Genomic DNA, 21,358 nt, shown 5'->3' with positions numbered 1-21,358 from the left:
GCCACAATGTCCTCTCTCGATTATTGCAAAACTGGTGTCTGTTTCTTGCAAGGAGCTTGTTTTAGCATTGTTAGCTCAGTGGGAACTTTTAAATATCAATGGGTTCCAATTTTCAGCGATTGATTGGCGTGTGCTCCGAGTGGGGGTGGAAGTTGGAAGTTTCATGCTCCTCTAGCGTTGAGGGTGTGCTTCAAGTGGGGGTGGAAGTTTCATGCTCCTGTGGTGTGTAGAGGTGCCTCGACCAGAACCGTGTGAACGTGCTCTAAGAAAGGAAATGTGGGTTTAAATGCCATTTTGCAAAATTGCCCGGCCAAGTACTCGTAGGTTACACAAGCTCTATTAAAAAAATTGGCCCCTCCATTGCCGCTCCCAATTCTCGAGAAACTCCTCTCTCGCAAGGACTATCTGTGCGTTTGTTGTGAGGAGTGTACAGTGGAATCCTCGCTTGCCGGCGATGGCGATGGCTTCCTCGTCCCAACACAGTCAACACTTGAGACATTCCAAGAGAAGAAACACCATCATCTCTTCCTGAGACACACACTCACACACGCGCGCACACACACGGAGCATCGCGCAGAAAGGGAAAGCTATGGCGATGGCTATGAAGATACTGCTGGAATCAGACATGCCTGATTCCTTCGGAAATGCTCTGTCTTACCAGTACTACTGTTGCTGCTTTCTCGGATTCCAAGGTCTCCTTTTTTCGTTCAAATTTTGAAGTTTGGACGGGGAGATCATGCTCGCAGTTACATCCAACACTTTTTCTCCTTAACTATGAAGTCGCAGCTCTAAACCGAGCAGCGCACAAATTTGCACTCCGATCGCATACAGGCGAGGCTTTCTTCCTTCCTTTTTTTGGCTATGGCAACAATTTTGATGAGCGTTTCTGATACATCTGCCATTAAAACCTCTTCTCAAAGCATTCCGATTCCATCGACGAAGTAGACATTACTTTGATGATTCTTAAGCTAAGGTTTTCTGATTTCTTTAGAATTGAGGAGAAATTGGCTCGCTCTCTCCCTCTCTCTCTGTGTGTGTGTGTGTGTGTGTGTGTGCGTCTTTCCCTTCCTCTTCCTGCAATAGCCTTGCCACACACAGAAGGTCCATCTCCCCAGAAACAATCACAGCACTATAAAACATCTTCATGAACATATATCCCACGTTAGCACAATGTCTCATTGCTAAAGATTTCTCTGCAAGCATTGTCAACCGGAATTAGGCATGAGAACTACAACCAGAAGAAGCGATTCTGTCACAAGAAGATTTCCAAGTCAAAGCATCTTCACAAATCAGAACAAAACAAGGTAATTTTTATCTAGTGAAAACCGAACAGCCGGCCTGATACTATTCATAAGTGATCTTCTAACTGATAATCCATGTCAATATTTCTGCACTAAGACTTAATAATCACCAATACTTACCCTTTTGCATCTGTGACTTTCTTATAACATCTAAAAGATCTATTCAATGACATTTACAGGCCTCCTTTACCTGATGTACACAGTGATATTGTCGTTGAAGTTGATGGCATCGGGTTTGCCCTCCACAAGGTATAAAGAAACCCCCTTCTGAAATATGTAAAGCTTGGAAACCCAACTCTTTTTTATGATTATTAGCCTCCTTACACATATGTCCAGTTGGTCTCTAGAAATTGCCACAGCCCCTCCATTGGGGTTTCAAGGGCTGTTGTGTAAAGGGCTTAATTGTTTTTCAGGAGTTAGCTAAATGAAAGAGGCATGTTTTCAACTCTCTTATCTGGTAAGATGCATGTTTTACTGTGTTTTCTTCAGTTTTCACTTTCTTCAAGAAGTGGGCGGATCAAGAAGCTAGTAAATAGTTATGGGGGACCAGACCCTTTCCGACTGGCATTGCCCAATTTACCTGGTGGTGCAGATGCCTTTGAATTAGCTGCAAAATTTTGCTATGGTATCAAGTTTGAAATTAATGCTACAAATGTGGTGCTCTTGCGCTGCGTAGCAGAGTATCTTGAGATGACAGAAGAGTATGGGGTGGAAAATCTAGTAGCCTGCACAGAGAAGTTTTTAAAAGAAGCAGTTTTCGAGAGTTTGAAGGAGTCAGTCCAAGTCTTCTGCTCTTGTCAGAGATTTCTGTCAGTAGCAGAAGATGTAAAGATAACGAGCAGGTGCATTGATGCAATAACTTCCAACATCTGCAATAATTGCACTGAACACAGCAGCTCAGGTCCGCCGGGCAAGTTAAAGGAAAAACTTGCACAGAATGCAGTAGTTGAGTGGTGGGCAGATGAGTTATTGCCTCTCCCTGTTGACTTTTTTCAGCTGGCATTACTGGATATGAAGTCTAAAGGTTTGCGGACAGCAAGTATTGCAGGTGCTCTAATGCAGTATGCCCACCAGTCTTTAAAACCACTGAATACTATTATGGGTGAGCAGTGTGAACAGGAGGAGCAACAGGACAGGATTTCAATACTCGAGCACGGGCAGCGGATAATTTTGGAAACAATTGTCAATCTGTTACCTGCCGAGAAAGGGGTTATCCCCACAGCATTCTTGTTTAGCTTATTGAGAACAGCACTTCTACTTGATACAACTGTAGCATGCCGGATCGATCTAGAGAAGAGGATTGGTGCTCAGCTCGAGCATGCAACATTAGAGGAACTCCTTATCCCCTCGTTATCCCATAGAGGGGATACCCTCTTTGATGTTGATTTTGTACACCGACTGCTGGTTAACTTTGTACAGCAAGATGATAACGATGACTTGTCAAATTCTCACCATTCAGTATATGAATCAGATGGATTTAGTTCTCCTTCTTCACAAGTGGCAATCATGAAAGTAGCAAAACTGATCGATACTTATCTGGCGGAGGTTGCAGCTGATGCAAATTTGAAAGCTTCTAAGTTTATCAGTCTCAGTGAACTGCTGCCAAACCATGCTCGTGTGGTCGATGATGGTATCTATAGGGCTATTGACATATACCTTAAGGTACGAGCTCTGGTTGGCATAGGGAAGTGTTTCAATTGGGGTGTGAAAATGGCAAGTTTTTTCAGATTTTCTCATCATGCTGGTATGCCTTAATGTAAGACTTATATTGCAAGTCTTTCTTTATCTTTTCAAATGTATGCATTAACAGGTGACCCTATGTTCTCCTCAGGGATCCCCTTCGAGCACAACGTCTTAAATGTATATAAGCACACAAAGGGTTTCCTACCAAAAATTGTGTATCTCAAATGTGTTGGGAACATGATGAGGTTCTCATACCATCATGGTCATGGGTCTTTGCAGCATTCCCACAGTTGCAAGTCAAATCTGACAGGAAATCCACTGTACATTCCACACCTGCTGACATGTCGAACAGAACAGAAAGAAGCCTACATTCCACATTTTCTGAGGTGTCGAACAGAACAGCCTCCTGGCATACATAATGTCAGCAGATGTGGAGGTCTGCCCATTCCTGCCAACATCCTACTAGTTGGTGAGGGTATTGATGCTGACTCTTGCGGAATGGGTGCCAAGATTCCCATTCCTGCTGGCATCATCCCATCCATGTCCGTGGGTCCTGCCAGTAGGAATGGACACCCTACGCCACTGCCACACGGTCGGGAGCAGGTGTCGCTGCATCCATGCTCTTCCTATACAAGGGTCGATATCAAAACGCTCATGGTGAAATCCAAGGCTTGACAACTTAAATATTTTTCACATGGCAAGGTAGCTAAATTAAAGCAGGTACTCAAAATGTAGCGAGGCCTTCTTTGTATAGGCTACATTGCCACAATATTTAGTTTCTTGAGGATGTGTGCCTTAGATACCAAATAAAGGCAAATACAGTGAGTAGGTCAAACATTGGAGGGGGTCCCAACTGGGTTAGTGTAACAGTAGGATAGTGTTGTGACAAATAGAAAAAAACAATTTGATACAAACAACTGAGACTCTTTTAGGCTATATGACATCTTCTATGTAGGAAGATTATAAAAGTATAAGCCAGAGTTTGTGTGTGCTGTGCATGTGTTTGTGTATATGTTTTTTCCATGTGATGAAATTTTGGTGCTTGGTCCTACGAGGACAAAACAACTTCTCTATTGTGTCTTGCTGGTCAATGTGTGATTAAAGTTAATCTTCTATAATCAAATTTTCTTATAAGGACCAGGTCGGCCAGCATTGTGTGAGCATACAGGTATGTCAGCCAGAGTATTTATATTTGCATTTGTCCTAAAATCTGGCTGACAATAGGTCGGCCATTTGATGGGCCGTTTTGGGGCCTAGATAAGGCTAGGCCAAAGCATTGTCTTATTGATCTGCCCCCTTTTGGGGCAGGTCAAGACTCAAGAGTTAGGGCTTTTAGGTCTTAGTTCACCGAATCACCACTTTTGGAAGGCCAAAGGCCGCACAGATTTGTACAATCCTATGGATAATTTTGTGTACTATACAATATATTGAAAATACAGCTCTCTCTCTCTCTCTCTCTCTCTCTCTCTCTATTTGCCTTTGTTGGTGATTTGCATGAAGGTTCCTATTCAGTTACTTAGGGCTGAAAGAAGACATCTTAGAGCTTCTGCGCATGTGACATTGGTATCAGATGAGGGATACCTTGGGTCGACTCTGGGCCTTGCTAACATCGCTGCCCGGCTACACAAGCACGGAAACGGGGTTAGCGTTGAGCTGGGAGAAGAATATGCCCGTATTTCTTAACTCAATCAAGATAACATTTTACAAACATAATTCTAGAACAACATGACAGATTTCATCACTTTGAGAAAACAATAATTTCACCCGCGAATTTTGGTATAAAGAAGAATAGCCTCTCTTTCTTAATGTCTTTAAAGTTAACATTAAAGATTGATAATAAATAAAAATCTTCTTTTAAACGATGACCAAGCTAACTTGGTCATTATTTCTTTGTGGGACTGATGGGGCGGTATCTGGAGCAACTTCTTGAGACTCGATGTGCGGGGCTCTCGGGGCGATATTTTGGCACTTTTGTGAAGGAGCCATTCTGCCCGCCTTCTTGTAGAGCGCGATGCCATGAATCCAACGCTTCAGTCGGATCACAATTTTGGAGCTCGTTTGGCAAGGTTTTCAAGGAAAAGGTTGCTAGGAAGGAAGGATGACAAGTTTGGGAGTCCAAAAGGAGACAAAGGGATGATGAGAGTCACCCAGATTCCAAGGTCAAAGAATGAAATCCTGTCATCAAGTTTAGTGGGAGGGGATGTCACATGCACAATTGTGGACATGGCTAACCAAAGACTAATTCTTGATGGGACAGCAGATTAACAAAGGTTTAGGGTATGAATATACACATTGTACTGACACCAGGAAAATACAGCCCCCCACGACCAGAAAAATAGGTAGAAGTATGGAAAAAATGGGGAAAAACGATAAGAGCTCCTGGGCGGGTGAAAGAAAATTGGAAGAATCATGTAACTATGGTGGATCAAAGCATATGTATGCCATCACTAGAGGATGATTAACAATATGATTAAGATATGATTAAACTAATTACACAAGCATGAAGTGGGTATGAATCAAAACACTTGAACTGATCTCTCATTCCCAAAGGTGCCTTTTTATAGGCCAAGAGTACATCCTTGAATATAGGAGAGGTGGCTTGATTTTAGGAGAGGTGGTGTCATGTGCATGTTTGCCCATGGACATATCCTGACGCTAGTCTAGAAGGGGCAGCGAGAAAAAGATGATAAGAACCAGAAGTTGGAGCATAAAGTGCTGTTTTGGCTAGTGTGGACTCATTTCTCATGAATGAAGACCAAGACAGTGTTCAAAGCCAGGACAGGAACGGATTGGTGTCACGTGCACACCATTCAGGTGTACAGTGACATGGCATCATTTTAGCATCATAAACATCATTAGGATTTATCAGGCATTTTATGGGCATTTAAATGAATGTTTTCAGCATGTACCACATGGTATGGGTTGGATTCAGCATTGTAGCATCACATTAGCCATCTAGACAAGCATTTGGGGGCTTGTGGAGGCAGCCGACAGCATGTATAAACCAGCCGACAGCATTTAAGTCAGCCGACCAGCCTTTTATGGCATTATATGACAGTCGTGGGCATGTGCATCTGGCCGACTGCAGCCAAGCTGGCCGACCAACACCTGTTCCCCATATAAATAGAGACCTCAGCATTTCAGTCCATCATAACATCTGACTGCAGCGTTTCAGCCCTCAACGCATTCAGTCCAGCAAAGCATTCAGTTCAGCATCTACATCAGTAAACAGCAGATTCAGCCAATCGCATCTATCTCCTCAGCGTTTCCTTCCCAGGTAACAGGAGAACATCTGCGTTTTCAGCATCACATCAGCATTGCATCAGTCCCAAAGCCATCCCTTCAGCGTTTCCTTCCCAGGAGACAAGGGAAAGACAATGGGACAGCAGTTCATTCAGCATATCAGTACATTCAGCATATCAGTATATTCAGCATATAGGCAGCATATTCAGCATCATAGATCTATTCAGATCTCATTGTAACCCATTCATCTAATATAGCTGCATTGCATTGCATTGACACATATTTGTCTCTCTTAAACATCATTAAGTGCAGTTTAGTTAGACTAAGGTTGTGTTTACGACGGTCAAAGACCTCACATGTTACATTGGTATCAAAGCGTTACAGGGTAACCAGCCTTAGATCATGTTCATTCCATCAGTCATAGTCAGACATCATGTTAATCGCTTCCGCACAGTTAAATCCAGTTCTCAAAATCTTGCAGGCCACCCTTAGGGATTTTCCCTTAGGTATGCATTAGTAACCCATCCACCTACATTCTTGCACAGCATATAGGGTTGCACATGGCTTGCATAGTAGTCATCTTAGCAGTCAGTCTGTTAGAAGTCATCTCCTGTCTATATTTATACACCAGGGCCTTTGTTGTGGGTGTGCCCGCCCTGTATAAGGTGTTTTATCATTTTTCCTCACTCCCCGTATTTTTTCCTATTTTTTCCCATTTTTTCAGTGGTGGGGAGGGATGCCAGAGGTTGGCAGGAGCACTTCAGGGCTGGCCGACTGTCCCATCTGCAGTCCTGTCGGCTGGCCGACTGTCCACACATCATTCGTGGGCTTCTGGATTGCTGGTCGACTGGATGTATACAGTCGTGGAGCTTTTTGTTGCTGGCCGACTGCTCATACAGTCGTGGAGCCCCTTCAGTGCTGGCCGACTGCTCTCATAGGGGCATATAAATAGGCCCCATGCCCCCACCACTTCCTCATTCAGTTTTCTGCGGGATCTTGTGTATAGAGAAGAGTTTACACACCTATCTCTCTGTGTTTCTTGTGCTGTCTATTTTCTGCATTCTACTTGCTCTTGTCTACCCAAGTTTGGTTATCATTTCCGCTGCATATTCTGACATGGTATCAGAGCCCTAGGCTTGTGATAGATCTTGGGAGTTTTTCTGAGCAAGAGGGGGAGCGTTAGGCTGCTGATTGGTGGACTGTTTTGGACTGTACGGGAAGAGAAGGTGCAAGAGAAAGGCGGGCCAAAGGGGCTGGACAGTCACTTGCAGGTTTTACATATTTTTTTTTCCCACCCACCCACCCTTATAGGTTACTCCCCGCGATGGCAGATTTACTAGAGATGGCTGAGAAGCACGTGAAGATCCCGACTCTCCCCACGTTCCCAGTGGATCGTCAGTTGGACGGGTCCAATTACGGCATCTGGAAGGTCATGATGGAGTCGGTGCTGGAGTCATATGACCTTGCTGATTTTATCATCATCGGGGTTCCACGGCCGGAAGCAGAGGAAGGGGAGTTACTGTCGACGAGGAAGGACCGAGAGGCACAGGCACACATGTGGGATTGTGTCAACGCCAGGGTCCGGTCGTTTATTTTCCTCAACTGCACACCACAAGTGATCAATCATGTAAAGCACATGACGCTGGCGAGAGGCATATGGGAGCACTTGGCTTCTTTGTATAACAGGGTATCACCCATGGAACGGATCTCCTTGGAAGTGCAGATGCGGGTTATGAACCCTGCAAAGTCTTTGACGATGCGGGAACACATTAACAAGCTGCAGGCCCTTCAGCAGGAAGTCCTACAAGCTGGGAAAGAGATATCATCTGAAGACATGGCCATCACTTTGCTGTCCCACTTGCCTGCTCAGTATTCTGCTTTCTATTCCTCGTTGATTACGAGTGGCAGGCTCAGCACCATTACATGGGAGGAGCTTGTGCCAATGGTCTTGGACCAGGAGGAACGTTTCACGAACCCTCCTCGCGCGGAGGTTCGGAGGCCTTAACTGGCCAACGGTCGAAAGGCCAGAACAACAAGGGCAAAGGGAAGGCTTCACCGGAGAAGTCTTCTGAGAAGAAGCCTGATTCAGAACGAGAGAAGCTGAAGGCCGAAAGATCTTGTAATGATTGTGGCGAGAAAGGCCACTACTGGAGGAAGTGTCCTAAGCGGACAGGGAAGAGTGCTGATTCCTCAGCCTCAGCTGCAAAGACTCCGACATTTGTGCACTTAGAGATGGTGGACTCCGATGCTTCATCATCTCGAGCGAGGAGGGAGTTGGCTTCACCGCGAAGGATACCCGGGAATGGATTCTTGGCAGTGGTGCTTCCAGGCACATGACTCCATCCCGTGACTTCTTTCTGGATCTGAAACGGCAGTCAAGTCGCATCTTTATTGGCGATAACTCCACTATTCCGATACATAGTGAGGGCCGGATGGAGATTATTCCAGACGGCAAGGGGGGCAAGCATGCTTCCCGTGTTCTTTATGTCCCTGCTCTGGGTTTTCATCTTCTGTCAGTGCATGAAGTATGCAAGACTGGCTTTCGCGTGGAATTTGAGGAGCATTGAGTTGCTCTAAGGGACCGTAAGACTGGCCAGGTTGTTTGGGAAGGCGGTGTGGAGAATGGTATCTACAAGCTCTCTGCACTCACCTCGTTGACAGGTTCTCAGGTCGGAGATTTGTGGCACTTTCGTTTTGGCCCCTTAAATGTGGATGCATTGAGGCGAGCTTTCCGAGACCAGATGGTGGTTGGCTTGCCAGATGTTGGTAGTAGGCAAGGGCGCTGCAGTTCTTGCATACGTGGTAAGCAGCACAAGGAATCCTTTCCGAAGCAGGCTTCCAGGCGGGCTTCGAAACCATTGGAGTTGATTCACACTGACTTGTGTGGACCTCAGCAGACACCATCTTTGGGAGGATCTCTCTACTTTATGCTGCTTGTTGATGATTGTACCAGATTCACGTGGGTCTACTTTCTTTCCCAGAAGGACCAGGCTTTTGCTCGGTTCAAGGATTGGCACGTGATGGTGGAGAAAGAGTCTGGATTTCAGGTCAAGACTCTCATGGCTGATAAAGGAGGTGAATTCTCCTCGACTGTATTTCTTAGATTTTGTGCAGATCATGGCATCAAAAGGGAATTGGCCAATACTGGATCGCCTTCGGAGAATGGAGTTGTTGAACGCAAGAACAGGACGGTGGTGGAGATGGCGAGGACCATGCTGGAGCATCGTGATCCTCCTCGTCCACTTTGGGGAGAGGCTGTGGCAACGGCTGTCCATACCCTCAACCGATCTCTGATGACTTTAGTACCCCATATGACTCCGTTTGAGTCATACTTTGGTAGGAAACCTGATATCTCGCACTTCCGTGTCTCTGGGAGTGACGCGTATGTACATATTCCGAAGAAGCAGAGGGGGAAGCTTGACTCCAAGTCCCGCGAGCTTATATTTGTGGGGTATAACTCTCTTTCCAAGGGATACATGTTGTATGATCCAGACAGGAATGAGATTGTTGTCAGCCGGGATGTGGTCTTTGACGAGCATGTTCCAGTCTCCACTGTCGAGGAGCTGCCACTTCTTGGAGATCCAGACGAGTCTGATGATGATTCCCAGACCATCATTCCAGTTGATCAACCTCAGTCTTCACAGGAGGTTGAGCCCGCAGCTGGAGTAGAGCCCCCGCGACCACAGGAGGCTCCACGATCTGTTCGAGTACCTAGGTGGTTGTTAGACACTCTTCGGGAGTCAGGTGTCATGGAGCTACCCTCCGAGTGGACCACAGAGGACGGCTCTCGAAGATCACATAGAGTCCGAGATAAAAGTAACACAGCGGAGCTTCTTTAGGTGAATTATGCTTTGATATCTCGTATCATGTGGGACAAAGAGCCCACTTCCGTAAAGGAAGCCCTTTCACAGGATACTTGGAGGAAAGCCATGCAGGTGGAACTTGATGTTAGAAGTCATCTCTTGTCTAGTTTCATACACCAGGGTCTTTGTTGTGGGTGTGCCCGCCCTTATGAGGTGTTTTATCATTTTTCCTCACTCCCCGTATTTTTTCCCATTTTCCAGTGGTGTGGAGAGATGCCAGAGGTTGGCAGGAGCACTGAGTGGCTGGCCGACTGACCCATCAGCAGACATGTGACTGGCCGACTACCCAACAGCATTTGTGGACCTCTGTACTGCTGGTCGAGTGGATGTATGCAGTCGTGGGCCTCATTTATTGCTGATGCAGTCATGGAGTGCCTTTTTCAACAGGCCGACTGCTCATATGGGGGCATATAAATAGGCCTCCAGCCCCCATACCATTTGTGTATCATACCGGGATCTTCTTGTGTATATCAGAGCAGAGTTACACGCCTACATCTCTCTCTCTCTTGTGCTGTTTTTATACTGCATGCGTTTTGCTCTTGTGTTCCCAGATCTGGTCATCATCTCCGCTGCGTATTCTGACATGGTATCAGAGCCGTGGGACAGCAGTTCATTCAGCATATCAGTACATTCAGCATATCAGTATATTCAGCATATAGGCAGCATATTCAGCATCATAGATCTATTCAGATCTCATTGTAACCCATTCATCTAATATAGCTGCATTGCATTGCATTGACACATATTTGTCTATCTCTTAAATATCATTAAGTGCAGTTTAGTTAGACTAAGGTTGTGATTACTACGGTCGAAGACCTCACATGTCACAATTGGGGACTGGATGGAACAGATGCATGGATATTATTCAGAGTCAGAGTGGTTTTGGAGACCGGGCCGGGTTTTCAAAGAAAAGGGTTGCCAAGGATGGATGGATGACAGAGGGACTTCGGGAAAAGCATGGGATGATGATAGTCATCCAAGAACAGGTTGGAATCCTGTCATCAAGTTTAGCAGAGGGGGATGTCATGTGCAAGATATGCCATGTACATTCTCTGGAGCTAGTCCAGAAGGGGCAGCCAAGGAAAAGATGAATAGAACCAGAATTTAGGAGCATGTTATGCAGATTTGGCAAGTGTGGACTTGGAGAAGGACTAGGATGCGCTGTCGGCTGCATGAAGAGCTGTCGGCTGAACCACATAAGAACACAGGAGCTGTTGGCTGAGGCGGCTGCAGAGGCGCATCTGCATTTATGGATTTTATGACCAGTCGGCTGGCCGACCATCAGTCGGCCAGCACTCTGTTGGTCCAAGAGGCCTATATAAAGGCAGTTTGCTCATTGTTGTAATCATTCAACTCCCTATGAGGTGGGTCCTTAGAGTAGGACAGATTTTGGTGTGTTACATCTTTTTTGCAAAGCAGCCTAGGGTTGTAGACTGAGTACCTTTTTGTACTATATGAATATACTGAATTTCCAGCATATATCTCTCTCTCTCTACACTCCCTTCTGTCTGCGTTTTTGCATCAGCATGTTCTCAGAGGTGTTTAGGACTGAAAGAAGACCCCCAGAGCTTCCGCGTGTTACATCGGTATCAGAGCATCAGGCTCAGCAAAGCTAAACACTGATTCAGTCCCATATGATGGTGTACAAGTCCAAGGTACATGAAAGTACACGGATACGAAGCCCAAGGCAAGGAACACAGGAACGGGAAGAGCTTCTAGGAGGTTTGTTGGTGGTGTTCCACAAAGCCAGAGGGGATGGCAGTCCTGTGAGCTAGATAGGTTCTCGGGCAACGGTCCCAAGGGAGGATTATCCTCCAAGGGGTGATGTGAGAGTGCTAGACTCATTTCTCAGGAATGAAGAGCAAGATAGTGTTCAGAGCCAGGGCAGGAATGGATTGGGGACTGGATGGAACAGATGCATAGATATTATTAAGAGTCAAAGTGGTTTTGGAGACCAGGACGGGTTTTGAGAGAAAAGCGTTGCCAGGGATGGATGGATGACAGAGGGACTTCGGAAAAAGCATGGGATGATGACCGTCATCCAAGAACAGGTTGGAATCCCGTCATCAAGTTTAGCAGAGGGGGATGTCATGTGCAAGATAAGAATTTAGGAGCATGTTGTGCAGATTTGGCAAGTTGTGGACTTGGAGAAGGACTAGGATGCATTGTCCGCTGAACCAGATAAGAACACAGGAGCTGTCGGCTAGGCGGCTGCAGCGCATCTGCATTTATGGATTTTATGACCAGTCGGCTGGCCGACCATCAGTCGGCCACTACTCTGTTGGTCCAAGAGGCCTATATAAAGGCAGTTTGCTCATTGATTGTAATCTTTCAACTCCCTATGCGGTGGGTCCTTAGAGTAGGACAGATTTTGGTGTGTTACACCTTTTTTGCAAGGCAGCCTAGGGCTGTAGACTGAGTACCTTTTTGTACCATATGAATATACTGAATTTCTAGCATATATATCTCTCTCTCTCTCTACTCTCCCTTCTGTCTGCTTTTTTGCATTAGTATGTTCTCAGAGGTTTTTAGGGCTGAAAGAAGACCCCCAGAGCTTCCGCGTGTTACATCGGTATCAGAGCATCAGGCTCAGCAAAGCTAAACACTGATTCAGTCCCATATGATGGTGTATAGCTCCAAGGTACATGAAAGTACACGGATACAAAGCCCAAGGCAAGGAACACAGGAACGGGAAGAGCTCCTAGGAGGTTTGTTGGTGGTGTTCCACAAAGCCAGAGGGGATGGCAGTCCTGTGAGCCAGATAGGTTCTCGGGCAACGGTCCCAAGGGAGGATTATCCTCCAAGGGGTGATGTGAGAGTGCTAGACTCATTTCTTAGGAATGAAGACCAAGATAGTGTTCAGAGCCAGGGTAGGAATGGATTGGGGACTGGATGGAACAGATGCATAGATATTATTCAGAGTCAGAGTGGTTTTGGAGACCGCGACGGGTTTTCAAAGAAAAGGGTTGCCAGGGATGGATGGATGACAGACGGACTTCGGGAAAAGCATGGGATGATGACGGTCAGCCAAGAACAGGTTGGAATCCCGTCATCAAGTTTCGCAGAGGGGGATGTCATGTGCAAGATAAGAATTTAGGAGCATGTTGTGCACATTTGGCAAGTTGTGGACTTGGAGAAGGACTAGGATGCACTGTCGGCTGCATGAAGAGCTGTCGGCTGAACCAGATAAGAACATACGAGGTGTCGGCTGAGGCGGCTGTAGTGCATCTGCATTTATGGATTTTATGACTAGTCGGCTGGCCGACCATCAGGCGGCCAGCACTCTGTTGGTCCAAGAGGCCTATATAAAGGTAGTTTGCTCATTGTTGTAATCTTTCAACTCCCTATGAGGTGGGCCTTAGAGCAGGACAGATTTTGGTGTGTTACACCTTTTTTGCAAGCCAGCCTAGGGCTGTAGACTGAATACCTTTTTGTACCATATGAGTATACTGAATTTCGAGCATATCTCTATTTCTCTCTCTCTACTCTCCTTTCTGTCTGCGCTTTTGCATCAGCATGTTCTCAGAGGTTTTTAGGGCTGAAAGAAGACCCCCAGAGCTTTCGCGTGTTACATCGGTATTAGAGCATCAGGCTCAGCAAAGCTAAACACTGATTCAGTGCCATATGATGGTGTACAGGTCCAAGGTACATGAAAGTACACGGATACGAAGCCCAAGGCAAGGAACACAAGAACGGGAAGAGCTCCTAGGAGGTTTGTTGGTGGTGTTCCACAAGCCAGAGGGGATGGTAGTCCTGTGAGCCAGATAGGTTCTCGGGCAACGGTCCCAAGGGAGGATTATCCTCCAAGGGGTGATGTGAGAGTGCCAGACTCATTTCTCAGGAATGAAGACCAAGATAGTGTTCAGAGCCAGGGCAGGAATGGATTGTGGACTGGATGGAACAGATGCATAGATATTATTCAGAGTCACAGTGGTTTTGGAGACCGGGACGGGTTTTCAGAGAAAAGGGTTGCCAGGGATGGATGGATGACAGAGGGACTTTGGGAAAAGCATGGGATGATGACAGTCATCCAAGAACATGTTGGAATCCCGTCATCAAGTTTAGCAGAGGGGGATGTCATGTGCAAGATAAGAATTTAGGAGCATGTTGTGCAGATTTGGCAAGTGTGGACTTGGAGAAGGACTAAGATGCATTGTTGGTTACATGAAGAGCTGTCGGCTGAACCAGATAAGAACACAGGAGCTGTCGGGAGGCGGTTGTAGGTGCATCTGCATTTATGGATTTTATGACCAGTCGGCTGGCCGACCATGAGTCGGCCAGCACTTTGTTGGTCCAAGAGGCCTATATAAAGGCAGTTTGCTCATTGTTGTAATCATTCAACTCCCTATGAGGTGGGTCCTTAGAGTAGGACAGATTTTGGTGTGTTACACCTTTTTTGCAAGGCAGCCTAGGGCTGTAGACTACCTTTTTGTACTATATGAATATACTGAATTTCCAGCATATCTCTCTCTCTCTCCTCTCCCTTCTGTCTGCGTTTTCGCATCAGCATTTTCTCAGAGGTGTTTAGGGCTGAAAGAAGACCCCAAGAGCTTCCGCGTGTTACATCGGTATCAGAGCATCAGGCTCAGCAAAGCTAAACACTGATTCAGTCCCATATATGGTGTACAGGTCCAAGGTACATGAAAGTACACGGATACAAAGCCCAAGGCAAAGAACACAGGAACAGGAAGAGCTCCTAGGAGGTTTGTTGGTGGTGTTCCACAAACTCAGAGGGGATGGCAGTCTTGTGAGCCAGATAGGTTCTTGGGCAACGGTCCCGAGGGAGGATTATCCTCCAAGGGGTGATGTGAGAGTGCTAGAGTCATTTCTCAAGAATGAAGACCAAGATAGTGTTCAGAGCCAGGGTAGGTATGGATTGGGGACTGGATGGAACATATGCATAGATTTTATTTAGAGTCAGAGTGGTTTTGGAGACTAGGCCGGGTTTTCAAAGAAAAGGGTTGCGAGGGATGGATGGATGACAGAGGGACTTCGGGAAAAGCATGGGATGATGACAATCATCCAAGAACAGGTTGGAATCCCGTCATCAAGTTTAGTAGAGGGGGATGTCATGTGCAAGATAAGAATTTAGGAGCATGTTGTGCAGATTTGGCAAGTTGTGGACTTGGAGAAGGACTAGGATGCACTGTCGGCTTCATGAAGAGCTGGCGGCTGAACCACATAAGAACACAGGAGCTGTCGGTTGAGGCGGCTGCAGGCGCATCTGCATTTATGGATTTTATGACCAGTCGGCTGGCTGACCATCAGTCGGCCAGCACTCTGTTGGTCCAAGAGGCCTATATAAAGGCAGTTTGCTCATTGTTGTAATCATTCAACTCCCTATGAGGTGGGTCCTTAGAGTAGGATAGATTTTGGTGTGTTACACCTTTTTTGCAAGGCAGCCTAGGGCTGTAGACTGAGTACCTTTTTGTACTATATGAATATACTGAATTTCCAGCATATCTCTCTCTCTCTCTACACTCCCTTCTGTTTGCGTTTTTGCATCAACATGTTCTTAGAGGTGTTTAGGGCTGAAAGAAGACCCCCAGAGCTTCCGCGTGTTACATTAAGAGCCTATATAAAGGCATAGATGCTCATTATGTTGGTCATTCACTGCACTAGGGAGTGGGTCAAGTACTAGGAGTATTTTGGGTGTTTCACCTTTTATGAAAAGGCAGCCTATGGCTGTAGATGTAGTCCTTCTTGCAGCCGACAGGTCATCCCTGTCCCCTTCTCCTAGTCCACACTAGCCAAAACAGCACTTTATGCTCCAACTTCTGGTTCTTATCATCTTTTTTTGGCTGCCCGTTTTGGACTAGCGTCAGGATATGTCCATGGGCAAACATGCACATGATAGGTGGAGAGGAATGTGGAGAGGTGGAGTGATTGTAGGAGAGGTGGAGAGAATGTAGGTGGGCACTGCCCTCATATTTCTCCTTGATTCTCTACAGAGGAGGGTGCCTACTTCTCACCCCTTTGAGTGGATTCTTGTGCCTTTTACAATGCTGAAGTTATATGGACAATAACCTTTGAACCTTAGGCTTTAATATTGGGTTTATGTTTGGATTATTTCCAATAGCGGGCACACCCACAACAAAGGCCCTCACCGAGCAATATGTACAGACAGGAGATGATTGCTAACAGATTGCAAGCATGTGCAATGCTTGTTGAGACAGGTGCTAGGCTTAGCCCTCGAGGATTGAGGTGAGCCATTTGATGTCATGATCTACAGCCAGGCTATTGGGTGCTTGATTTATCTATGCAATACGAGACCAAACATTCAGTATGGGGTCTCACAGTCGAGTAGATTTATGCACAGCTGAGGAAGGTCTCTTGGATTGCTTTATGCCAAGGGGGGGTAATATTTAGTATACTTTTAGTGATTCAATTGGGATGACACCAGGGTGTCTACTAGTGGGAATTGCTCTCTTTTGGGCAATTCGTGCATTTCTTGGTTGAGCCAACAGCTGCCATTTCAAGTTGTGAAGTTGAGTATAGGGCAACATTCACAGCTACAGTTGAGTGTGAATGGCTTAGGAGACTTTTGGCAGATCTTTGTGTGGGACAAAAATTAGCGAAGGGCTATTTTGGGTGTGCATCTTGCTATCCATGAAGCTTTGATATTTCTGCTGCAATCTTTCCCTGATTAAAGCTAGTGTAGATGAAGCGCGGGGTTTGTGGGAGGAGGACCAGCAGCTGTGGTCTACCGCATTGTGCAAAGTAACAGCCGACAAGCCAGGGAAAGGTGGGCAGTACTCCAATACATCAACTTTTTGCAAATACTAGCAAGAAGTGGTAAAGCTGCTGCACAGCTGAGTACATGCAGGACATTCACTGCCAATACCTAACTGTGGTGTGAAACATCCACAAAAGATCCAGCTCCTTGGAGGGGTGCTTACCCTTGATCCACATTTTCAAGGGAAGACAGGACATCGGTAAAGTGACACAGGTTTCTCTCCCTGCCATCAAGAGAGTTAAACAGGGTGGTCAACTCTCTCTTCACTCTGGCCTTTTCATACATGAACTCATCTAATTTTGTGAGTGCTTTGGAGGGTTAAATCTCTCCACTCTAGCCTCTACATATGCTCAGACTCTACACCAGGGTAGAGATGGTGGTCTTCATCCTATTTTATGCAGATGTACTTCTATTGAACTCTCTGAAGAGGCTGCAGCACCAAAACAACGGCTAATTATTCTCTGTTCCTTTTCCAAGGATTGGCTAGTGTGGACTGTCCTTTGAAATCTAGTTGCCTTGAGAAAGTTAGTGTGCAAAAACCACCCAGCCATGTACTTTTTGAATATCTGCTCATCCATCTGATTATTTTGATTTCATTTTTTGTTGCAGCAACTCTTATGGGATATGATAGGCATCTGCTACAACAATAACACATGCACACGCATGCATGGACGTCTGCACATATTCATATGGCTTGCCCTCTTTTCTTTTTTTGGGGGAGGGGGGGGGGGTGAGGATACTCATTTTATTTTGGCTAGTGCTTTTTAGATTTTTAATTTGGTTTTAGGAAGGAATTCGACAACATATCAATTGTGAACCTTTTAGCATGGGTGCTGAGATTAAAGCTGGATATTGACCTTCTGCAGGCACATCCAACAATCTCTGACATGGAAAGGCGGAAAATCTGCAAGTTGATGGACTGCCAGAAGCTTTCCCAGGAAGCCTGTTCCCATGCAGCCCAAAACGAGCGACTTCCAGTGCATATTATGGTTCAAGTGCTTTACTTTGAACAGCTACGGCTGCGTACTGCTTTGTCGGGCTCATTTGCTAATGGTGAATCTTTGCATCCATTGTACACATCAAAAAGAATGGGGAGTGGTTCCATGAGTCACACTGTGTCGCCAAGGGAAAACTATGCTTCCCTTAGACAGGAGAATGAAGACCTTAGGCTTGAGGTTACACGTATGACAACAAGACTGAATAATCTTGAGAAACACCACATTAATAATAAGTGTGTCATAGAGAAGACATCTTCAGCAAAGAAATTTCTCAGCTCCGTTTCTAGGACCTTTAGCCGAATCAATCCTTTTGCGAGGAACAGCACAAAAGATGGCTCAAAGCAGCAGGAACATCAGGTTAAGGCTTCCCGAAAAAGACGGAATTCAGTCTCCTGAAAGAATCACATGGCTACTTTGGTCTCTCTCTCTCTGTGTGTGTGCGTGTCTCTCTCTCTCTTTCTCCCCACACACACACTCATTATTGTATACATGTGCTCATATGTCTTAATTTTCATGGATCATTGCCTTAAGGATATAATAGACAGGAACCATTTAGATTGAATGTATGTAAGGAAAGACTGACTTCTTGCCTGAAATCAAAAGCACAACTTATGAGACTTCAGAAAGTTGTCATGGACTTGTTTTCGGTGGTTCTAGCATTGATCTACAATATTTGTAAGGTTGATCCAGCTTGGAATATGCCCGTCCTGTCATGGTCTGCAGTCAAGGGAAGATCAATCTGAGCTGTTTCTTGGAAGCATTATTCAATGGAATGTACACAAGATGCTATCACCTCATCGCTCCAGAGAATTCTTTCCACTAGATGTTGACTTGGGAGTTTTTGATGTCACATTTCCAAAACTTGGATTTCCAGAACCAGTTAACTTATTATATTTCTTGGAGCTCGTGTGTTACACGAGGCCATTCCTGAATCCATCATGGATGCCCTCTCTTATTCCAGTAAGGAGTCTCAGCCTGTGACAATGGAGATTGTTGGGGGACATTGTGAGTGTGTCAAGGACAAAATAACAAAGTAGGAGCAAGTTGCTGGCATGACAATGGATAGAACAGAGAAAGGCAAACAATGCATGATGAGTTCATTTTACTAGTTATCTTGGGTTCCAATGCAGCTGCACGAGGGAAAATAAAACACTTTTTTAATCAATGGTTCATCTTCAAAAAGCAAGTCCTAAGCTTGAAACGGAGCTATGAGTGTCGGAAAGTAGCATGGACCATGTAGAATCACACGTTAGCACTGAGTTTTAGCTATGTATCAATTAGGAAGAACCTCCACATGCTTGATTAGTTTAGTTTCAGGTAGATAACTGTAGGTTGATTGTATGTTTTGATTTCATACTGTGTAGGGCTGATGGTATGGTTTGATTTCATACATTGACATTGGGATGATGATTGTTGATAAAGAGGAGCTCCAAGCATTGCAATTTGGCACAATGTCTTCTAGTCGTCATCATGGGCTACACCATTGTATCCTTAATGATGTTTTCCTTAATACCAAAGGAGTGTGCATAGGTTTACATAGCTCTTAATCCAAAATTGAACTAAGTGTCAACAAATTTTTAGATCTAAATGCATCACTCAAGATTGGAATTTACTTACCAAAACAAGCAAGGCAAAAAATTTACCTAATCAACCTAGTGACGAGATCTAATTCTATATTAATCCAAAGGGGTTAGGCTTATTGGCACTGGATTAGACAATCAACTATTATTATGAATTGGAAAAATTGAGTTTAGTATAGGATAGGAGCATATTTGACGCCATCAAAGCAAGTTATGCACATTATCTTGGACTTCAAATTGTAAGGTCTCGCAACCTAAAAAGGGGAATCCTTAATATAGTCTACTAAGTCTAACAAAAGAAAAATTTTAACTCGTTGACATCTCGACTGTATAACGATGCGAGGATACGACTAATAGATAAGACCTAGTTCTATCTCGCAAGGGGAGCATGACTCTTAAAATCGAATCATCCATAGAGTGATCAACCTTAACTTGGGCAACTTCTATTCTTGACTTCTAGAAACAACGCTTTTTTTCCTATCTATGCGAGGCACAATAGTTGGCTTAATTCTCTAGAGTAGGGTTACTTAGGGACCTACTTACCTAGGGTATAACTTTCAATTAATTTTGTTGGAAAGCTATTCGACTATTGGCTCTATCCCTTTATAGGATGGTGTCGTTTTGGGACATTCTATCCTCCCACCTTCCACTCAACTCACGCATCAATTTTGTTTTCTAATTAGTTCTACCACGCTGTGCGACATATATAAACAAGTTCCTTAATTAGAGATCTTACACAGTGTTCGTTAAAATAGTCACTTAATAATGATACAACAATACTAGAAAACAAGAGACTTAATTAAAAATAGATACAAGGTTTAAATCTATCCATAGCCAGATCAATGCTTATTTATTTTCGTCGATAATTTAGAACTCGGCCTTCCAGTCTTCATAGACTAGGCTACTATGGGACCATACATCTCGTTATTGGCAGCTGTGGAGGACTCTAGCTGGCCTGTCGTCCTCTCAGGCTCCGACGTTTGATCCTCCCACTTCTTGGAGAGATGTCTACGCGTTAGGGTGGGCTTATTTACCACACTAGCCTGGGCCCAAAAAACTAGGAAGCATTCATAACACTTGCTCAAATCAACGAGTTTCAATTTCCCAATGGTAGAAAGGATACCTTGGCCGACTTTGGACCTCGCTAACATTGTCGCTCGGCTACACAAGCACAAGAACGAGATTACCATCAAGGCAGGGAGAAGATGTACATGTACTTTAACTTAATTAAGATAGCAATACAGTTGTTTAACTAAATCATAGGATATGACAAAAATCACATTATCTTCTCGAGAAAGTGATAATTTTACAAGAAATTTGGTAATTTAGAAACAAGGAAAAGTAGCACCCTCTTTCTTACTTAATTAATGCTAACATTAAAGATCAACCAAAAAACCTCTTTTTAAACGATTATGAAGCTAACCTGGCCATTGGTCACATGTGGAACTCCCAAAGGAAGAGCTGGGACCGTGTCTGGGGCATTCTCTCTAGGGTCGTTGTTATGCATGCTTCTAGTGGCAGCATTTTGGTATCTTCGAGGAGGAGTCATACTATCCACCTTCTCGTAGCTCGCGTCATCATGAACTCAATGCTTCAGTCGGATTACCATTTGGAGTTCGTTTGCTCACTTTATGAGCATAAAACTCATTTGTGGGAACCACCTCTAAGAGCCAAAGTATCCTTGCTTAAGTCTCCTTATATTGAGAGAGAGAGAGAGAGAGAGAGAGAGAGAGAGAGAGAGGGGAAGTGAAGTGTATCCAGTTTAGATCATCTTCAAGCTCAATAGCTTGTTTTTTTAGCATGTTTGTAGATTGGGTTCTTCCATTAGAGGCTGGAAGCTGAACTAGAGGGGAAGAAGGAGAGTTTCCCCTTAAGTAACACGGGGGGAGAGTAGTGTAGAACACCCCTTCCACAAGATAAGGGCTAGTTGTTGGAAGCAAATCTCCAGAGCCTA

At 44.9% G+C, this 21,358-nt stretch overlaps 1 protein-coding gene across 3 annotated transcripts; it reads left to right on the top strand.

Annotated features, from left to right (window-relative positions):
• The first annotated feature begins 311 nt into the window (after window positions 1-311).
• LOC147615421 (BTB/POZ domain-containing protein At5g48800-like) lies at window positions 312-18,492 on the top strand. Of its 3 annotated transcripts, none has more exons than XM_086779532.1 (4): window positions 312-1,304; window positions 1,481-1,550; window positions 1,791-2,963; window positions 17,693-18,492. In XM_086779532.1, exons 1-4 carry the CDS (start codon window positions 1,222-1,224, stop codon window positions 18,218-18,220), a joined length of 1,854 nt encoding a protein of 617 aa, XP_086635658.1. In that variant the 5' UTR covers window positions 312-1,221; the 3' UTR covers window positions 18,221-18,492. The 3 variants fall into 3 exon arrangements, with proteins under 3 accessions (XP_086635658.1, XP_086635661.1, XP_086635659.1); XM_086779535.1 differs by lacking the exon at window positions 17,693-18,492 and adding an exon at window positions 3,264-3,898; XM_086779533.1 differs by having other exon boundaries at window positions 358-1,304; window positions 1,505-1,550; window positions 17,693-18,369.
• Window positions 18,493-21,358: the final 2,866 nt, after the last annotated feature.

The sequence above is a fragment of the Cibotium barometz genome, chromosome 40, assembly GCF_041138505.1.
Source record: "Cibotium barometz isolate CiBa-2024 chromosome 40, ASM4113850v1, whole genome shotgun sequence".
Classification (NCBI taxonomy): Eukaryota; Viridiplantae; Streptophyta; class Polypodiopsida; order Cyatheales; family Cibotiaceae; genus Cibotium; species Cibotium barometz.
Note: the sequence above shows the minus strand (reverse complement) of the source record. Positions and strands in the feature narration are given on the sequence as shown.

Bases quoted from the DNA above. Each gene is read 5' to 3' on its own strand.
- LOC147615421 (XM_086779532.1), top strand. From the start codon at position 1,222: ATGAGAACTACAACCAGAAGAAGCGATTCTGTCACAAGAAGATTTCCA. The intron at 1,551-1,790 runs GTATAAAGAAAC...TGTTTTCTTCAG, and splicing joins TCGGGTTTGCCCTCCACAAG to TTTTCACTTTCTTCAAGAAG. The intron at 2,964-17,692 runs GTACGAGCTCTG...GACCTTCTGCAG, and splicing joins CTATTGACATATACCTTAAG to GCACATCCAACAATCTCTGA.